At 36.6% G+C, this 22,187-nt stretch overlaps 1 protein-coding gene across 2 annotated transcripts; it reads left to right on the top strand.

Moving 5' to 3' along the window:
- The first annotated feature begins 401 nt into the window (after positions 1-401).
- Positions 402-21,892, top strand: LOC306996588 (alpha-2-macroglobulin-like protein 1). 2 transcript variants are annotated; one of them, XM_079609292.1, is made up of 36 exons: positions 402-505; positions 1,215-1,398; positions 1,678-1,834; positions 1,966-2,018; positions 2,210-2,230; positions 2,347-2,515; positions 2,602-2,686; positions 2,788-2,920; positions 3,759-3,864; positions 3,940-4,052; positions 4,257-4,424; positions 4,537-4,761; positions 5,393-5,456; positions 5,567-5,712; positions 5,827-5,976; positions 7,043-7,222; positions 7,303-7,372; positions 7,472-7,601; positions 7,758-7,983; positions 8,099-8,225; positions 8,767-8,888; positions 9,238-9,289; positions 9,988-10,071; positions 10,234-10,410; positions 10,772-10,853; positions 13,243-13,399; positions 14,228-14,302; positions 14,430-14,592; positions 16,708-16,901; positions 16,995-17,210; positions 17,466-17,584; positions 18,646-18,736; positions 18,825-18,893; positions 19,204-19,309; positions 19,633-19,681; positions 21,060-21,892. In XM_079609292.1, exons 1-35 carry the CDS (start codon positions 408-410, stop codon positions 19,671-19,673), a joined length of 4,353 nt encoding a protein of 1,450 aa, XP_079465418.1. In that variant the 5' UTR covers positions 402-407; the 3' UTR covers positions 19,674-19,681; positions 21,060-21,892. The 2 variants fall into 2 exon arrangements, with proteins under 2 accessions (XP_079465418.1, XP_079465417.1); XM_079609291.1 differs by having other exon boundaries at positions 7,303-7,393.
- The last annotated feature ends 295 nt before the right edge of the window (positions 21,893-22,187 follow it).

The raw sequence follows: 22,187 nt of genomic DNA, 5'->3' as shown, positions 1-22,187 counted from the left end.
GGGGGAATATACACCACCATGACAATGACATGGGAAAACTCCCTGGGTAGGTAATAAGGCCGACAACTTACTGCAATGAGCTCAATGTTCAATTTTATTTTATTGTTTACAATGTAGCCTATAACATTTCCAAGTCTCAAATAACTGAATGATCATTACAGATTGTTTGTCAAAGTAGGCTAATCTTTGCAAACAACAAAAAAGTGTAGGCTAACCCATTCAGCCTCTTTGCAACAACTGACTTTAATGAATCACTCCAATTTATTGTTACACAATTTATCCCAATTTATCCAACTCATACCAGTTGCACAACTTTCCTTGCCTTGGTGGGGTCGAAACAGGGAGGAGGCAGAGGTGTATAAAAGTGCGCACTTGAATGATGGGATCAGTGGGCGAGTTCTCTGCGCATGTGCCGGAATAACTGCTCAGGAGTCAGGATGCTGCTGCTGTCGATACTGCCGCTGCTGCTGCTTCAATGCTTGTTAACGAGTGGAGCCACTGATCCGTAAGAACCCTTATGATTATTATCTTCACAAATACCTGATAACAGAAAGTAGAGTAAGAGGAAAACTGCAGGTCGAAGACTAGACGAGCGTCTTTCACAACTACAGTGAACACTGATGAAAAGTTTAGAACAACTGCACTTTTGTCTTCACACTCTGTAATTTGCATTATGACGAGCATTGGTCACCGTATTTTACATTAAACTGTAATGGCATCTTGTTTTAGCTATTAAAGCCGCGAGGTAAAATCAATATTGTCCTCTCTAGCAAATTATTAACAATGAAGACAGAGCCCGGTGTTATACAAACACAAAACACTAACTAATGCTAAACCGTTATGCTAAATAGAATCAAATGTGAATTTTTGTGCAGGGAATTCTGGGAATGCCCTTTCCCTCATAAATTATAAAGCTTTACCTTTTATCTAATAAACATTTCACTTAGCCTATATAACGAACTACATACAGTGGAATAATACAAGTAGGCTTTGGAATAATTACGATTTTTTTTTTTTTTTTATTAAATAGGCTATCCTTCAGAAGTCATTCTAATATGCTGATTTAGTGCTTAAGAAACATTTCTTACTATTATGATGTTGTGTTGCTTAATGTTTATGAGAAACTGAAACAAACTTAAGTAGGTACGTTTTTTGTAAAGAATTTTAATTTCGCCAGGACACTATATTTCTCTGTGTTTTGTCTTTTATTTTAGCATATACCTGGTGGCTGTCACTTCCCAGGTGGTGAGTGGCACCACAGAGACTCTGTGTGCACAGATCCATGGGCCCAACGAAACACTTTCTTTAGTGGTAACTTTGAGGTCTGACAGTGGAAATGTGACCATTCTACAACAAGGCTCCATTACAAGGGATTTCTACAAATGCGTCCCGTTTATGGTTGGTATAGGCTACTCAATATAGCTTATAGTGTATCTGGTAATGCTATGTTATTGAGGCCTTTTGTATACATCATGTCTGAACAACACTTATAAAATTACATCAATGTTAAAGAGCATAATCCATGATGAGATATCAAATATTGATATTGTGCAACTAAAACCATAAAACGTGCATTTATTATTCATTTTGCACATACTTTTCACTATGGAATTGTTCAGTGGTCGCTGCAGTCTTGATTATGTTTTCACATTCCCTATTTTATTTTGTATCTTCCAGGTCCCTCTAGTCACTGTGGAGTCTGTGGCATCCGTCAATGTTGCAATCCGAGGAGGCAGAACATCCCTGTACAAAACCACTCAGATCCTCATAAACCCCCCCAAAAATCTTATTTTCATCCAATCAGACAAGCCTATCTACAAGCCAGGACAAACAAGTAATATTTCTCTATCCAAATTATTCCACAATAGCTTCAGTTGTCAGTACTCGTACTCATATTTACTAATCTGAACCTGTGACTATTTCTGTATTGCATGTTAATATTCTCTCATATTTTCTCTTCTCCAGTTAAATTTCGCATTGTGTCTCTGAATTCCAATTTCTTGCCTCGCAATCAAATGGTAGGTTTAATTCAGTTTACATTAAAAAAATTATATATACCGGTATGTATATATATATATATATATATATATATATATATATATATATATATATACAGTATTAATCATAATTATTTTAATTGAATATATATTATTGTTTTTTTTTTTTTTAAATCTAACTGAAATGATTTTCTTCTGTCTTTCTCTTGCAGTTTCAAACTGTTGAACTCCAGGTATAAAAACTTTCAAGCAGCCATGATGATCGGTTCATTGTTTGTTACTTCACTTAAATGCAGTTGCAAAAGCACTGTAGGCTTTTTTTTTTTCATTATGTGCCACTGTTGTTTAGGACCCGAACTCGAATCGCATTGGTCAGTGGTTGAATCAGTCAACAAGGATTGGCATTTTGGACCTCTTCCACTCCATATCTCCAGAAGCCACTCAGGGTTTCTACACGATCACTGCTTGGGATGAGAAGAACCAGCAAACATCACACAACTTTGAAATTAAAGAATATGGTCAGAACTAGAATTCAGCTTTTATATGCCAATCCAATATTGATCAGCTATATATATAGTGTTTTCCCCCCCCATGTCTCTTTTAGTTCTGCCAAAATATGAAGTGAACATAAATTTTCCAACTGTAATAACCGTCCTGGACAAAGAGGTCACTCTGAAAATTTGTGCAAAGTAAGAATTTGTTCAAATAATGTTAAATTATTTACATAAGCACATACCTTTGTTTCAGTGATATGTTCATCCTGATTAAAACAACCCTTTTTCCACTGTAGATACACTTATGGGAAGCCTGTGCAGGGCTCTGTGAATGCTAAAGTGTGTGGGAACACCTGGAATCACTATTATTATAGACGCCCAGAATACCCTTATGAAAGGGTTGACATATGCAAGTCATATTCAATGACGGTAAGTCACCTTCTGCACACAGAAAACCGTTACCCTTTTTGGTTGAATTCCTAAAAACACTGTACTAATTAGCATGTATTCTATTAAGCATCTTTATATATCACAAGGCCCCAAGTCCAAGAAATAACAATGAGCTAATAGTAATGCCATAATAGCTGATAATAATATTCTATGCAATTTCTTAGTGAACAGCATTTCTGACAAAACTTGCTAGTGTTTTATAAACAGCATATGCTATTTAAAAACTATGAAATAAATAAAATAAAGGGCCACTTAAGTATACTGTACTGAAAGAGAGAACACTTTCATGAATGTTTTTTTGAACACTCTTCAGTACACTTTTAAAAAGTAATGTAAAATGAAACGTTTTACTTTAAAGTACATATTACACTTATTTAGATGTGTTGGCTAACATACTCAAGCACATGTTCTTGAATATAATTTAGCTGTAGTATGTTATTCAACATTACATTTAAAGTTAATACATTTCAAATGTGCTACATTTCAATTTACATAATATTTCTCAGTATGTTTGGCAGTACACCATATTTCAAAGGCAATAGAAGTCATTATGAAATTACATTTAAAGATATACTAAAGTCCTTCAAAAGCACTTCAAAGTTCAGCTAATAGCATTTAGTATAAATTGAAACTGTAATAGACTTTCATTCAATTGCAATTATCATACAAAATGCCTTAAAACATTACAGTATATTATAAAAGTATACTATTTCTGTAATAAGTACCCTTTTTTTATTCTAAAGTATACTTCTTTTTCACAAGGGTCAGTATTTTAAAAGTTTAAATGACTGTTTTCATTTAATTTTTGTTTATTTAGACTGACAGGACTGGCTGTGGGTCATGGGTGGTCAATGTGACAGAATTTGGCTTACAATTCAGTGGAAATATCCAAGTGAATTGTGAAGTGGAAGAGTCTGGAACAGGTGAGAGAATAACCGCTGCTGTCTATTTTAATTCTCCTATACAGAGTAATGAAACACTGTCTTTTGTTCCTCCAGGGATAACTGTGTCGGGGACCACTACTACAGCTATGTTTACCAGTGATTATGTCAATGTTAACTTTGAGGATACATCAGAAACATACAGGCCTGGCATGCTCTTTAAGGGAAAGGTAACATCTGCTCCAAAAGTAACTCTGCACTCCAGATGTATCTTTAGAAAGTTAGAATAAAGTTCATTGTGGTACCATAACTTTTGGCACCAGCATTCATAAACAACCAGTTAGCAGTTAGCATAGCCATACTGTGTACAGGAAGTCTAACATTTGTTTGTGAGCTAATAATTTTTATCTTTCTCTACATGTTTTTTTTTAAAGGTTATGGTCACTAATCAAGAGTCCAGTCCGATGAAAAATGAGACAGTGATTGTCTTTGGAGATAATGGTGAAAAAGTTGTTAATGTGACACTGAGGACAGACAGCACTGGTACTGCCAGCTTCTCTTTCAACACTTCTAAGTGGTCAGGGAAACCTGTGTCTTTACAGGTTAGTCGTGTTTTTGTTTTATAACATGATGTTTACAGTATGTATATAATGCAGTATATTGTAACATTTCACATGTTCAGTAAATTGATTTGCTAACTTTTTTTTTTATTAGGCCCAACATAGGAGACAAGAGCGGACTAATTATTGGGGTGATAGATATTATCCATCTGGATATCTCTACGTAAGACCCTTTTACTCCAAAAGTAAAAGTTTCCTGATGTTGACGAAGGCTTCAGGGAAGCTCAGCTGTAACACTGATGCAACTGTGGTGGCCAGTTACATCATTCAGGGCAATGCACTGAAACCAGGCCAGAACACCTTGGATTTCTTCTATATTGTATGTTTAATATTGACACTCTTTTTTTTATTTGTCCATCAATTGCTTGGTCATTTGTTTTATTGCTCAACAAGCTTTTTGACTTTTTTCAGCGAAGCACGATATATCAGTACCATATTAGTCATAGCCAATATTAGAGATGTCTTATTTTATCTGTACAGGTTTATATCGGAACCTTATGTATAACCTTTATATTATATAATTGAATTGTCCAAGATTATTTCCCAAAATGTTACATTTAGATTAATGCTCACTTACATATAATTTTAAAAACACCAAACACATTTATAAATGTAATCTTTAGCCAATTCCAAAATTAATAACCATTTTTTCAAACTGTAGACTTAAGAGTATAATGTTGTGATGTTTCGTTTTAATTTATTTAGACAAAAATATTTTAGACTTTTAATATCAGCCATTGCTGCCATAATATGAAAATAATTGGCCAGAATTTTAATATCAGTGTTTCGACCCCTTTTTTGGTTCTGAAACAGAAGGTTTCCTAAATTTTGCAGGGTAACTGTATTACACTAGGAGAAATGATGATGAAAAATATCGCAATGTTAATCAAGCTGTAGAGCTCTGTAGCATTGCATAAATTGTCAGTAATTATCTACCTTTTGCTTTCCAGGTCCTTTCCAAAGGCAGCATGGCTCTAAACGGCCGTCTGTCCGTGAGTGTGAAGACCGGAAAAGGTACACAGCTTGTTTTAAACAACATTTACATTGTTCTGTATAGGGTACAAGTGTATTTTAATGGTGCCTGTTTTTTTTTTTTCACAAATGGTCTCTCTCTCTCATAATAGAAAACAAAGGAGAGCTGACATTCTCACTGAGGAAGACAGCATCTCTGACTCCATTCGCTCAGGTGGTGATTTACACAGTTCTTCCCAGCGGAGAAGCAGTAGCAGACAGTATGAACTTCCCCATTGAAGAATGTTTGCCAAACAAGGTCAGAAAATCCCACATGAAATCCCATTTCAGAACTCAATGTGCCCTTCAAGCTTTTATGTATTTTTTTATTATTATCATGAATGTGTGATGAGACTGTGCTTGTGCATTTCAGGTGTCTTTAAAGTTCTCGTCCCCCACGGCACTACCTGGAGAGAAGACATCTCTTAACCTGAAAGCCAGCCCTGGCTCCCTGTGCTCCGTTCGGGCCATCGATCAGAGTGTGCTTCTGTTGAGGCCAGAGGCAGAGCTCAATGCAGCCTTTGTATGTTACATCATAACTTACATTACAACTATAACTAATAGATGAGTTCACCAGTTGAACGAGTAAAAAAAAAGAAGAAAAAAGAATACACCTCTTCCATAATAAGCATGTTTTTAATTTCCCAGTTAAAATTCAGATTTTTAGATTGATTTTTGGGGGCTCATGAAGTAAAAAAAATGATAAAGCTGTCCATAAAACAAGTTAATAATGAAAAAAATAAGCTTTATTAAAAGAATACAATTCTTGAAAATAAACTTAGTAGTTTGGCATAACCAATTATAATTATTTACTAAAACATTTTTTAAATATTTCAACAAAACTATTTTCACTGCTTGTTAATATTTAAAAAAATTAAAACAAAATTCATGTTGTGGGGAAAATTTACTTGGTGGTTACACATGACATTATAAATATTATTTGCATATTTTTCGCATTTTTGTTCAAATACTTTTTTTGTTGAATTTAACAAAACTGCTTCACTGCTTATTAATATAAAACATATATAAAAATTCATGTAGTGTACGGAAAATATGTTATTACTTTTTACTTGTTAAAAAATTATATTTTAATATTGAAAAAATATTTTAAAAACAGTTTATTAATATTTTAAAAGTAAAAATAAATCATGTGGTGTGATGAAAATACGTTATTACTTTTTACTTTAATTGGTTATTCAACATGACATTACAAATATGATTTCCTATTTTAATTTTAACCATTTTAATATTGGAACATATTTTTTTTTACAAAACTGCTTCACTGTTTAAGTTTTAAAGCAAAATTCATGTGATTTAATGAAAATATGTCATTACTTTGTACTGGTTGGTTACGCCAAATTATTATTTTTTAATTATTAAATAGAAAATAGTTTTTTGAAAATGCAACAACTGCGCAAAACCACATGAAACATATATGAATACAACAAAGTACATCTCGTTTGCTTTAAACTAGTTTTATATTATTCATATTATTCACACTCTTATGGCAATTTAATAATGTTTTTCAATGATTATTAGGAGATTACATTGTCAATTCTACGGATCAATATCTTAGCATTATTCAACAGGTCTTTGGAATGTTACCAGTCCAGCTTTTGTCAGAGTACCCATACAACATTGAGGAAATAATGGAGCCTTACCCCTGCCGGCATCCTATGGAGAGGGAATTTGCTGAGCTTCCGAGGCGCAGGCGCAGAATCTATTACCCTTACTACACTATTGATAAAGATGTCTACAGCATCTTTAGAGTAAGATAAACAACACTTCTTATTTCCAATGTCAGCCTCACTGTACACTATCCGTCACATAAAGCTTGCTTTTCTTCTAGGATGTTGGAATCAGAATCGCTTCCAACTCTGATATGAAAGCACCTGTTGTTTGTCCTGAGATTGACAATGACGTGTCGTTGCCGGGGGAATGTAAGTAATTTGATTTTGTTTAGGTTTTTAGAAATGCCCTTTTTATCTATTGGATTTACAAACCATCAATTCGAACAGCTACAATGGATGAAGGTGAGCACTTTGTGGGCTCGCCGGCAGTGGGTTTTGGTGGAAATATGAGAAATCCTGCTGGGAAGATCCGCAAATTCTTTCCGGAAACCTGGATATGGGATCTTATCCCTGTGGGGTATGTATCTTGTACCATGGCAGGTTGGGTTGTCTTCATAATGTGCAGCCCTTTTTTTGGAACTATTTGCCTATTTGGATTACTGTAAACAGTATGGCACATTCTTTTTAAATTCTACAAAAGCACTATATATTTTTCACTATTATAATTCACCAGGAGATCAGGATCTGTGGATGTTGCAAAGACTGTCCCAGACACCATCACTAAATGGGCAGCGGGGGCTTTCTGCACATCCCCTGCCGGGTTTGGACTGGCCCCCAACATCAATCTCACTGCTTTCAAGCCCTTCTTTGTGAGCCTTTCCCTCCCTTACTCTGTTATCCGTGAGGAGACGTTCACTCTCAAAGCCTCTGTATTCAACTACCTTCCCAAATGTATCATGGTAAGCCCCTGTAATTTGTTTACTTGCATGTCCTGGAGTGGTTTTGCAAGCGTTTGTAGTAAAACTGTTTCCTGTAGACTGGCACTTTACAAAATCTCTGTGTCTTTTAATAAAGGTGAAGGTCACGCTGAAAGACTCACAGCAGTTCACTGCTCGGCCATGTACAGGTTGCACATACACTCAGTGTATTTGTTCTGAAGAGAGCAAAACCTTTCAGTGGATTGTTACGCCTTCTGCCCTGGGTAAGCCAGATACGTCTATGTATATGAGCAAAAACAAACAGAAATTTCATTTTCATTTCAATTTGGTTCCACAAACTGAAAAGTTTATTTTTTATGTTTGATCATGTTTGCACCAGGGCTTTGTATCATGCTTAAAATAGGAATGTCTTAAAGGGCTATAGTAACAATTCTGTCATTAATTTTACGCATGTCATTTCAAACGTGTTTTTATTTCTTTCAACTGAAGATATTTTGAAGAATGTTGGTAACCAAACAGTTTTGGCTCCCATTTAATTTTTTGTCTATATAATGGAAGTCAATGGGAACCAAAACTGTTTGGTTACCAACATTCATTAAAATATTTTATTTTATGTCCCACAGAACAAAGAAAATCATACAGGTCATGAGTAAATGATTACAAAATTAAAGTTTTTGGGTGGACTATCCCTTTAACGGGTCCTGCCTAGACTGTCACAGATTTGCATTATTCCAGGCCCCATGGCACTTTGTTTCTTCTGTAACACAAAGGATCACTGTGTACTGGTGTGTGTGTGTTTTACAGGAAAGGTGAACATTACAGTGCGCGCTGAGGCGGTGCAAACCCGAGAACTGTGTGGCAATGAAGTGGTGACTTTTCCGGACAAAGGCAGAATTGATACTGTGATGCAGAGCGTTCTGGTGGAGGTACGTGCCTTTACTGTATATGAGTGCTATTAAAAACAGGCTTACTGAAATCATGTGACTCAATCTCCAACAGCAAGCTAACAAGTCAACATGGAATGAACGTTACATAATCACTTTCCTAACACACATTCCTCTGTCATCATAATGTGTTTTATTATTCTAAAGGAAAACAGTATTCATTTATTTTTAGATCATAGCTATTTGGATATTGTTTTGGGTCTTTGTAAAATAGTTAACAGAAATTGAGTGCAAATGTGAAATGTATTTATTGCATATCTTATCCATCCATCCATCCATCCATCCATCCATCCATCCATCCATCCATCCATCCATCCATCCCTCATCTCAGGCGGAGGGAACTAAACAGTCCGTCACTCAGAATGAACTCATCTGCTTAACAGGTTTGCGGCATTACAGTGTGTTGTGTTGTCTATTTTAATCAATAAAGAATTAGAATTATTTTACCTTCACTTTTGTACAAATAAGCAAACATTCTTTTTATAGCAATGTACTTACAGTGCAAGTCTATGGACCTGTTTATACATGATATTATTAAGATGCGTTGCGGTCTATCGGATCTATCGCAAGTAGACGAGGGAGACACATTCCCATTTGCACCTGGTCTCTTTTGTCCACCTTCGACCGCTTCTTGTATGTGCTTTTTCGGATCTTACAATCTAATGGACGAAACTTTAAATCCCATCTGACTAGCGCGCTTCCCATAATGTTTACGCTTTAGGTTATTAGGCGCAGAGAAGCGAGGTTTTTGTGGTTGTTCGAACACATGACCACATACGACTACACTACAAAAGCAATTCATTCGAATGCGTTGTCGACTACCTCTGGAAGTGGTCAAAAGTGGACAAGCTCAAAACGTTTTAAACCCTGTTTACACCTGTATTTAGCGTCGTCGAATTGACAAATACCAGGTGTAAACAGGGCCTATGAGCAAGGTATTGCAATGGATAAATGTTAAAATACTAAAAAAAAGCTTCCATTGTAACTTTTAAACCCTACTGCGTGTTACTGCTAAGATGTTAGAGGAAATGAAAGTACAATATGAGCAAGCGTTTTGACATTTTTTTCTCTATTCCATTAGACCGTCCACAGGAGACATCCGTCTCCCTTACTCTACCCGCAGTTTTTGTCAAGGATTCTGCCAAAAGCTTCGTCACTGTTCTGGGTGAGTCTAAAGATATGCTGGGAAATGTACATGATGTACACTCATTGCTGCATCATATTAGCATATACATAATGAAGTAATATGTTGTAAATATAATATATATATCATTTCTGATTTTTAATCAAACTAATGGTTGTATGCCCCTGGCTCTTTGGACCGTAGGTGACCTGATGGGTCGTGCTTTGAAGAACATTGGTAATCTGTTGGCTATGCCATACGGCTGTGGAGAGCAGAACATGCTGCTTTTTGCCCCCAATATTTACATCCTTCAGTACCTGGAGACCAGCAGGCAACTCACTCCTGAGATTAGAGACCGAGCCAGAACCTTCCTGGAGGGCGGTGAGGAAATCTGTTATGAAATAATAAATGATTGCTTATTAATGCATCTTACAGAACAGTAAATACTATTTTAAATAGTTGAAATAGTTTTATTGGGAAAGAGATAAATACTGTTCGGAAATTATTGTTTGCTGTCAAGTGTTTTGCCGTTTTTAAATACAAAATGAAATGCGTTGATATTTTAACAATGTCAACTTGCAGACAATTAGTTAAATAGTTTAGCGTTTTTCAAGCTAGCTCACCAAAACTCGTTGCATCATTCCTCAGGTGGATTTGATTAAAAGCTCAGTGGTGATGAATCATAACTTAATGTTAGAAATATTGAACCCCAATTAAATAAAAAATCCTTTTTGTGTTGCAGGCTATCAGAGAGAGCTGACTTACCAGCATTATGACGGATCTTACAGCGCTTTTGGGACGAGTGATCCTTCTGGTAACACCTGGTGAGTCAGAAACAGAGACAATGAAAGCATTCAGTTGCTTAACTTAGGACTTACTGTGCTGTGGATTCTGTATTTTTGCCTGATTTAATGCCTTTCTGGTCAGGTGTTTTTAGCCCACATGGACTTTATACACAAGGAAACTTCCTGATAACTATTAAAGTCCCCCTGTAGTCAAAATGTTATCCCTTAAAACTCACATTTGATCAGAGGTGGAAAGATTAATAGATTCTATTCAGGTAAAAGTACTATTACTTCAATAAAATTAATCAATTACTAATAAAACGTTACTGAGTTACTTTTTTAACAGCGGGGCTGGGGTGGGGGACTCTCCTGTGTAGGGTTGTAAAGGTATGTTGTAGGCCTACAACAGTAATTTCTGTCATTTTTTTCCTAAACCGAACTTTCATTTTGACGGGTTTTAGTGAAGTCCTGTTTCAGAGTGAATTTGACAATGGTTTTTCTCTAATAAAACGATGAAAATGCTCATTATAGGCGTTCTCTCAGAGCAGCTCTGGAAATGTTCATGTATTCATAACACCATGAGTGCGTCGTGAACTTGAGTAAGTAGACGAAACAGCGCAGCTCATTTTCATGACTGGATTCCAGCGTTTCGACTCCCTGCCAAATTATTACCCCCCTCGTTGAAGTCAGTACCCTGATTGCCTAATCCTAACCCCACCCCTAATCCGAACCCCTCCCTACAACTAATCCTAAACCTACCAATACTAGGGAGGTAATAATTTGACGGGGGTCAGAATTCGGCACGACACCTGCCCTCTACATTCGGCCTTAAAGTGACTAAGTGATGTCAGGCCAAAATATTTTTTGTCACATACAGCAAACATCTCCTCACTATCCGCTAGCTACCTGTCCCCTGAACACACTGTAAAAAAACATGGTCTCTGTAGACACCACAGGCTCCACAAACGGCAACAAAAACAAACTGGGCTAACCCGTCCACGAAACATAACAAAAAGTGTTCCAGCCAATCACTGGCAAGAAGTATTTGAGGGTGGGTCTTGGGGGTTAGTGCGCGTACACATGAAGGGGGTGTGTGAGTGAAGGAGAGAGAAGCATCAAGAGGGAAGTTTGAATAATGGCCGACACACGACCAAAGAGACGACGTTCCGTTGATCAACTTACAAAGAAGAGGGAAAAGGATAAAGAATGCGCGAAGTAAAGTTACCGAATTTACATCGGTAAAGCATTCGAAAGATGGCGAGAACTCCGCCGACAGAAGGGCTTCAAGTCCAACGTTCAGGTTAACGTTACTCTGTTTTTGCTTGACAGGTGGGTAACGTTAATTTTTTCTTCTTCTAAATTGACGCTTATGTTCGCCAAACCCACACAAGGATATAATTAGCTAGAACTATGCAGTCAGCGTTAACTTTGGTGAATACAACATATGTTAGTAGCAGCTAGAGATCAATCTGTATTGTAAATGATCAATCAAATTAATAGTATGGCGACAATTTATGTGAATGGTTGTTTTTATCCACTGTTTGTTATGAATTTAAATGTTCATTTATTGGAGACGAGATGAGGAGGAGGAGGGTCTAGCTAGCCTCCGTTTTGTTTGACAATAGTTCGAACGTCAACAAGAAGTGACGTCACCCACGATCGCTTAGAGCACCTTTAAGTTATAAACGTTATAAAAGTTGTTTTGTCTTCCCTGCCATTTCTAAATAATTTTCCAAAATATAACATTGTCTATTATGAAATGCTCGTAATATGCTGATAATGCTTAATGTAGGTTAAGGTGATAAAGGTGCCATGCACAAACCTGGTTTAGTTAAATGGTCTGAGTCATCTGTATGACAGATACAATTTGTTTTCTTTTTTCTGCATTCTCGTTCAGACAAAAACGGGATGCAGCTCCGAAAGATCATTACTGTAAACAACCCTGAGTGCTTGTGGGTTTTTTTAAGCGCTGCTTATTTTAAACTGTAGAAACGGTACAATGGCACAATTATGTCCCACGGTCCGGATGGAACCAAGTCGAGGTCCGCCATTTGAATAGCACTGCTCTACACCCTTGCCTCATTTAGTATAAGCAGTATATGAATATGCTAATTAGCCCCACCTCCACTCCCTCACACCAGCTCAGAGATCCACTGGTTGATGATCACACGTTGACGTGATTGGTTACAAGGTAGTTTGTGACGTCAGAAATATTATCAATTTCAAATCGTTTTTGAGACTTGTCATTGGTTTAGTGGTTTTAGGACCAAAAACTCAGCAATGGTGTTGACTTATGAATTTGCACATGGTTTGTCTTAAAGCATATTAAAAACACCACATAGACATATAAACAACATTAAAAGCTTGATTTTCACCACAGATTTACTCAAGTGTAGGAATTTGACAGCAATTTATATTGTTTCCTCAGGCTAACTGCATTTGTGATGAAGACTTTCGGTGGGGCAAAGAGGTACATATTTATAGATCAGAACAACATCGACAGGGCAAAGGATTGGCTGGGTCAACAGCAGATGGACAACGGCTGCTTCGCCTCTGTCGGGAGGCTTTACCACATTCAAATGATGGTGAGAACAGAAGAGTCGTGCAATCTGCTGCTGAAAAACATCTTCTTAAACCAACCTAAGGTCCCAGCTGGTTTAATCAGATCTAGTGGTTCTCCTAAACTGGACTTTATCTGGTTGGGATTCCTGATTTTATAAGAGTTTTAGCCTGGAAGACCAGCGTGATCAAAGAGTTTCAGTCAAGATGTTATTTCAGCAGAGATATTTTATCAAGCCATTAAAACTCCATCCATCAAGGTTTCATTTTATAGAAGATGACAGCACACATGAACTGAACATTGGTACCTGCAGGGCTTTTCGTTTACCGTGTGCAGTAGGGGCTTATTAGAGAGTGTGTGTGTGTGTGTGTGTATATCAGGATTTAGTGAGGTTCATGATTAAAATATACTGTATAAGCTTTATAAGTTGTATCCTTTTAAAACGGTAAACAATTTGACAATTTTTTCATTCTCAGATCTCTTTAAACCGGAAAACATCAAATCGACTGATACTGATTAAGAAAACCCTTTTGATGTTCTAATGTCATCTGCATAGAGTGACGATTAAATCTTCTGATCTTCTACATAAAATCAGAGAAAAAAATATCAAATACTGTTTCAGAAATATGGTAGAAAAATGAGATGAGTTGAGAAGCTGTCACAGCGGCGAGTGGGATGAGGAGATGATTCAGGGAGAGGTACTGGATCAGAGTCATTTATGGGGAGGAAAGCGGCTCTTTAGTCTGGTGGTCCTGGATTTCACACTCTGGAAATGTCAGTTAGATGGCAATAAGCGGAGGAGATTGAAGTGCTGAGGGTGGGAAGGATCTTTGATGATGCTTTGCTCTTACAGGGTGGCGTCAGCGATGAAGTCACTCTTTCTGCGTACATCACTGCAGCGCTGCTGGAATTAGGCGTACAGACATCTGTGAGTAAACCCCATCTCCCATCTTATGGGATGGACTCTTGTAGTCACAGATCATTCTAACCCAATGAGTGTGTGCTTCCTTCATTAGTCACATTATCTGTATTAAGTCTTTTGTATGCTGTGTAAGGATGCCATGGTGGTGAGAAGCCTTGCGTGTCTAAAGGTGGCTTCGCGTAACATTACCAACACTTACGTCACCGCCTTGCTGTCCTACACCTTCACTCTCGCTGGAGATGTGCAGATGAGGCAGAACCTCCTCTCCAACCTGAACCAGCAGGCCAAAAGAGAAGGTACCATTCACCTTTAGATTATGTGCAAAAAAAATATTATTCAAAAATACATACATATATATATACATGTTTTTTAAATAGAAAGTTCCTATATTTTTTCATATATTAAAGGCTTTTCTATTTTGCATTTGCTAAATTAAATAATTTACTTATTCAATAATTCAATTATTACTTATGTCTTTAATTTTCTGTTAAATTTTCAATTCAATTTCAATAAAAAAATATTTCTATAGTACGGAACCCAGCACATGAAAAAGAAAATCATGGCCACAAATTAAAGGGTCAGTTCACCTAAAAATGAAAATCGTCATTAATTACTCAGCCTCATGTCGTTCCAAACCCATAAGTTTCGTTCATCTTCAGAACACAAATTAAGATCTTTTTGATGAAATCTGAGAGCTTTCCGTCCCTCAGTTTACAGCTACACAACTACCACTTTGACGCTTCAAATTGTAAAACTAATCCATATGAATAAAGCGGTTTAGTCCGAATTTTCTGAAGAGACTCGATCGCTTTTTACGCTGAACAGATTTAATTGAGGACTTTTCCACATATAAACATTGATCAGCGAACATAAGCAGAAGCTCAACTGTACTTTCTTGACGCCTGAGAACAGACCTCACGAGAATGAACCAAACCTCATTGGTTCAATTCATATGGATTAGTTTTACAATCTCTTTATGAACGTTTTAAAACGTCAGAATTGTAGTTACTGTCAATGGAGGGACAGAAAGCACTCAGATTTCATTAAAAAGATCTCCATTTGTGTTCAGAAGATGAACGAAAGTCTTAAAGGTTTGGAATGACACGAGGGTGAGTAATAATGAAATAATTTTTATTTTTTGGGTTAACTATCACGTTAAGAATGAATTCCCACAACATGATCATTTTTGGCCACTTTTTATTTATTCGTTTCCACATTTTATAAATTCATTCCTTTTGTTTTAGTTCAATCATGGGCACATTGTACGCTGCAGAAAAAAGTCTGTAAAAATACAGCCTCATGTTAATATGAAGGAATTTTTTCATTTTGGGTTTTCACAGGTATTTTGAATTATTGCATTGTGTTGTGTTTTAGGGTTGAAGGAAATGTCCATAAACAGATAACATTAAGGCCTCATTTCACAGACAGGGATTAAGCTTAGATTAAAGGTAGGGTAGGTCAGAATTGTCTAAAAAAACTTTTATTCAAATTTGTTTAAACTGTCTTTATATACCAATACATAATTAAAATGCAAGTACTCTGAAATAGAGAGTATAAAAAACTGAGTGACTCTAGTGTATTTAATCTTCAATAAACACAGCTCATTAATTCCATTCACTCCCACCTAAAAACGGGTGCGCGACTGCGCGCACGTGGGCAGAGCCAGTAATAGCGGCGATAGTCATGGCGACGGAGAGTGACAGTCGCGCAAGCCAATCACTTGTTTAGTCCCGAATGGAATTAATGAGCTGTGTTTTTTGAAGATTAAATACACTATAGTCACTCAATTTGTATACTCTCTTTTTCAAAGTACTTACATTTTAATTATGTATTGGTATATAAAGACAGTTTAAGCTAATTTGAAAAAAAGTTATTTAGACAATTCTTACCTACACAACCTTTAAGCCATGATTAGGACACTTAAGTCATTTTTATAAACGTTCCTTAGGGAAAAAAACATTACTGGTATGCATCTGGAGATAAACAATGGCACATATTTTACAGATATGCGTATTTAAAGATATGCCTGTGCAAATTGCTTTCAGTTAAAACAGCTCAAACATGCCTTTTAGTCTAGGACTAGGTTCACGCCTTGTCTGTGAATCCAAGGGATAGGTCATTTTCTGCCAGAACATAATTAGTTTTTCTAAAGATTTGTTTCTTACAGTGTAGTAATTCATTCCCTTGTTTTAATGTTAAACTGTGGCCACGATGAAATAAAACTGAGGGAACACATTTTTTATTTGTGTCCACAAATTCCTTGTTTTTCACAGAGGAGAAAACATATTTAATTCAATTTTTTCTGTGGACCCCAGTTTGAAAACCCACGATCTAGATTATTAGCTTTTAAAAAACACGATCACAAGACCTCAGTGTTCCAGTCTTATGTGTTCTCGCTGTTATCACTTCAGGTGTGGGACGATATTGGTCTATGGCTAATAATGCTCAGGCGACGGGCTCTCTGGAGGTTGAGATGAGTGCTTACGTGTTGCTTGCGCTTCTCTCGGGACCCACTCTACCTGGATTTGGACTAAACTACTCTGCTGGCATAGTGCACTGGCTAAGCAAGCAGCAGAACGCCTATGGAGGATTCTCCTCTACCCAGGTAATGTTATTCATCTAATGCTGCTTTTTTAAAACATTTGATCAGTTTCCTCATTATTGACTGTAAGTGGTGTCGCTCTCTTTCTGTGAACAGGATACTGTAGTAGCACTCCAAGCCCTTGCTAAGTACAGTGCTGCCACCTACAATCCAGAAGGATCTATAACCGTCACCGTGACCTCCCCCTCAGGCCAGAAAAACCTGTTCACCGTGAACCGGAACAACCGATTGCTTTACCAGGAGAAACAGCTTCAGCAAACTAATGGCACATACAAGCTCAGAGCAGAAGGCAAAGGCTGTGTGTTTGTGCAGGTGCATAGCTCTTATGATGTACAGTTTGCCAAGTTAAACGGATAGTTCACCCACAAATTAAAGTTGTGTCATTATTTACTCCTCATGTTGTTCCAAACATGTATGACCTTCTTTTCTTGTATGGATCACATGTGGAAGTCATATGGGACTGGAATGACATGAGGATGAGTACATGACTTAATTTTCATTTTTGGGCGAATTATTCTTTTAAAACCTACTGTAAATGATGAAATCCTTCTGTTATTTGTCTCTCAGTTCGCCTTGCACTACAATATCCCGCCTCCTCCTGACTCATTGGCCTTCAACGTCAAAGCAAATACTGGGGTTTGCAACAACACAAGGAACGGAGCTTTTACGTTAACCACCACAGTCCGGTGAGCCATACGTCTGTTAGAAACTATTATTACTGTCTTAATTAATGGAAACAGCCCTCATGAGTATAACACTTTTAACATGCTTATTTGCAACAAATTTCATTCGTTATATCATTATTTATCCTTTTTATTTAAATACTTACTGTACATGCTATTATTTTTTAAAGGGATAGTTCACCCGGAAATAAATATTCTGTCATTATTTACTCACCATCACGTCCTTTCAAACCCGTGAGAGATATTTTGAAGAATTTTTACACAGCTCTTTTCCATATGAAAAAACAAAAAAAATAATAGTGACACTCATAAGCTAATGAACCCTAAAACACTATAAAAGTATTTAACTATGCATGCAAATACTTTAAACTAGCACAAAAAAAGGGGGGGAAAAAACAATAAATATGAAAAATATATACTACTGTTAAAAAAATGTGGGATCAGTGGATTTTTTTCAACTAATAAATTCATACTTTTACTTTGTGAGGATGCATTATACTGACCAAAAGTATAATGTTACAAAATTATATTAATAAGAAATGTTTCTTAAGCAGCACATTAGCATATTAGACTGATTTCTGAAGGATCATGTGAGACTGAAGACTGGAGTAATGATGCTAAAAACTCAGCTTTGCCATCACAAGAATAAATTATATTTCAAAATATATTCAAATAGGAAACAGTCATTTTAAATTATAATAATATTTCACAATATTACTGTATTTTTGATAAAATAAATGCAGCCTTGGTGAGCATTTGGTGAGACTTAAAAAAAAAAAAAAAAAAAAATCTTACCAACATCATACTTTTGAATGGCAGTGACTATAAAAATAAATATACAAAATAGAATAGAATTTGGAATTATACTGCTAAATGTAAAGTATAAGGAAACGAATTAGTAACTTGTATACATTTGATTCTATAAAGAAAGAAAGAAATAATGAATGAATATGAAACCTATTTTATGGCCTAATAAACGTAGACTTTGCGGTCTGTCAGACTACATGCAGAACAATGTGTGGTTGTGAACCCTGTTTGTGACTGTTGGAGCGATTGTGTGACAGGTATGACGGCACACGAGCGGAGACCAACATGGTGATCATTAACATCAGGCTTCTGTCTGGGTTTAAGCTGGATGAGACGTCTCTGCAGGCTGTGAGTGACACTTGAAGGGCTCTGCTACTCTTTTGAACTCAAGTACTGCAGGCAGTGTTTGATTCGCTCTCTTCTCTGTCTCCAACAGCTGAGGGAAGACCCCACCATCAAACGAGTGGATCTGGACGAGGATCATGTCTTTATATATTTGGATGGGGTGAGCGTATTAGATTTATTCAAATACCTTGAGGGGGCTTGAAACATTTTTGGGATGGATTGCTGATGTTGACACTATATTTCTAAATGAAATCAAAATCGACCTTGTTTACGTACTGTAACACTCTTACACATTTGTTTCTCTTCGTAATCTTGCATCACATTTTTTTTTTTACAATTAATTAAGGGATAAATTCAATATGAAATCAAAATGAACCATGTGTACTTGACACACGTTTTTATGTTCGTGCCCCATAGCAAATAAATCTCTTCGTAATCTTGCATGAAAATAACTTTCTGTTCTTATCCAGCTGAAAAAGCAGCAGGTGAAGACCATCACCCTGCAGCTCCTGCAGGACGTCCCGGTGCAGAACCTGAAACCAGCTGTAGTGATAGTCTATGATTACTACAAGATCAGTACGTGTTTATTCATCGTTGTGCACTAACAAGTCTGAGAAAAAAAAAAAAAATAGAGGGTTTTTATTATAAACCCAGCAAAAAAGATAATAAACGTAACAAATATAAGTAAAATTAAATAATTAAAATGGGAAAACCTATTTCCATTTTAACGTTTGAGATTTTCGTTTTTCATAAATCTTAGTGACATCATGATATAGGAGTTGCGTAATTGTGCTTCACGAGCCTGTATTTAATCTTAGCATAATACATTTTTATTTTATTGGGGCAAACTCAACAATGTAGTGCACAAAAAAGACTATGTTGTGTTTCTATTCCTCCAGGTGAATTGGCTGTGATTGACTACACCTCCCCGTGTGCATAAACACTACAGTAAGTACAGTAATTGTTGACCAGGTTAAACAAAATCCATAAGCATATTTTAATTATTGAAGACCCAAATGTAAAGACATTTATAATGTTATAAGAGATTTCTATTTTTACCAAATGCTGTTCTTTTTCACTTTATTTATCAAAGGATCCTGAAAAAATATGATCCACAAAAATAAGAAAGGGGCCAAACATAGAATTCAGAAACCCTTGTTATTAGCGACACCGGTGGCTGTAAATTGAAATGCAGCCAGGCAACTTAATGCTCGTGCTCGGCTCGCACACGTAACGTACAAGAGACTGAACCTAGTTCTGCTTCACTGCCATCATGTTGACAGATGAGGTCATTAAAATGACACTGTTATGATAGTTTGATTTATAAAGTTGAGATTATAGTTTGAATTAATCCCTTCTCTTTGCATGTCACATTGACATTACAGTACAGAATAGTTATTTCGGCCCATCTTATAATCATTTGTTTCATGTGTCTCATGGAATAGGTTCTCGGTAGAGTGCGGATCGGGCCGAATTTTTCTGTCCGAGCCCGGCCCGCGTCCGACAGAGCAGTAACCGAACCCGACCCGAGCCCAACAGGCATAAAGATATTTATGTCCGAGCCCGACCCGAGACCGGCAGTTAAAATCCCATTTTTTTCTCATACTAATGACAATTGTAGGCTACGTTTGTTTGTGTGGAAAGCCCGCTTTTATTAAGCAACTGTAGGAAGTCAATCGGAAATGTCAACAGAATGAGCGCATCAGCGTGCGGAGCAACAAGCGCTCTTGACACAGGCGCGCGCACATTATGCACGTGTTTCGTTGTCACGGCTACATAAACAAATGTCCGCACACAGGAAGACAGATGTTATGTTAATATTTTACATGTATTTTAATCACAAAAAAACGATCGTTTGCATCAAGTGAAAGCATCAGGCACATTGGCTACCTACATAATAACCTGTTTTAAATTTAAAATGTTCAATGCCTTATCGTGCTGATGTGACCGAGCCCGACCCGAACCCGAACATCATTTCTAAATATCTGTCCGAACCCGGCCCGGCCCGTCGGGCTTGGGTCGGGTATCCATCCTCTAGTTCTCGGGAGCGCGCGTAAACGTCACATTCTTTTGATTTTCCTGGCAAAAACGTCCCGAGTCCTTCATATAAAAATCAGTCTGCAGGCTTTCATAGACAATAGGAAGTCAGGGAAGGTCTATTTTTTTAAGTTTCATTACAAGCTGTTCACACATTGGCAATTAAAAACGATTAATTTATGAAATACTTATAGCCCCTTTAAGCTGTTTTCAACATTGATATTAAGAACCGTCTTGAGCACCAAATATGTATGTGTCTTTGCTAAAAGGTTGATCTGTTGTTTTTCAGATGATGATCTGAAGTGCCGATGGCTGAGTCTATGGAGAGACGGAATTAGTACTTATTTTAGCTATTTTTCTAGAACTTTCTTGTAAAATTGTCTACTAAAATCAAAAATATAGCCTCACTGAATTGATTATGCACTTTAGTTGCTATTAAACAATTTGACAATTTTTGCATCTGAAACATTTGCGTCCTGTTGTTATTTATAATCTACTGTTATTATCATTACTATACATATGAAAACGTCTAGATATTAAAAGAATAAAGGGGACCTTAGGGTGCATATTCGCCGTCAGATGCATGAATTAAATCACAGCAGGAAATCACAACCCAACCCACATTTCAAAGCACTTGATATTTTTAGAAGTAGAACTGATAGGACATTGTGGATTAATTCATTTTTTCTGGTTCAGCAACTGAAGTTTTAAACAAGATTTTATCGCCAACACATAAAAGCTGCTTTCAAAACTTGTTGTTTACTGTTGTAACACCCAATGATATCTCGTACCGCTTTCCCCCTTGAGTCTTTAAAAGTAGCAGTCAAAAACCATTTCAAAACCACTCCGATTCTTGATCCTCTCTTCTTAGCGGCAAGATTTCATCTTCCAAAATGCCTGTTAACTTCAGTAATATCATGTTAGAATGCTAATTGTGAATATTCTCCTACTTCTGCCCACTAAAACGGTGTGAGTTTCACAGCGTTCCAGGAATTACCAAATAATTTCAGTAAACGATCCCAACAAATTGCATCAGCGAACAACTCACTTCAGAGACTGAAGTGTACAGTAAACCCCAAACAGTTCAATAAGTATTGCCTACATATTGCTCAATGACTGAACTGATACTCACTACGGTTCTTTCTTCTCAAAGTTTGAATTCTAAAGAGATTGAAATTCTTTTTAGTTCCGCCTTGCAGCAACTTGCTCCATATTTAGTGATAACCTCCATTTGAAAGGCAGTTTTCACATATTTGTTGAAATTATTATAAGGCAAAATATATATTTGAACCTAATGCAAACTTAAACATTACTTTTTAGGCCAGAACATGGCTTATGTAAACTGCTAGATTTAGCTTTGACTGCACCGCAGAACAACAAAAAACATTCCCCATTGTATCCTAAAATTTTTTTTTAG

The sequence above is a fragment of the Phoxinus phoxinus genome, assembly GCF_949152265.1.
Source record: "Phoxinus phoxinus genome assembly, chromosome: 4".
Lineage (NCBI taxonomy): Eukaryota > Metazoa > Chordata > Actinopteri > Cypriniformes > Leuciscidae > Phoxinus > Phoxinus phoxinus.
This window is presented reverse-complemented; position numbering and strand designations above follow the sequence as displayed.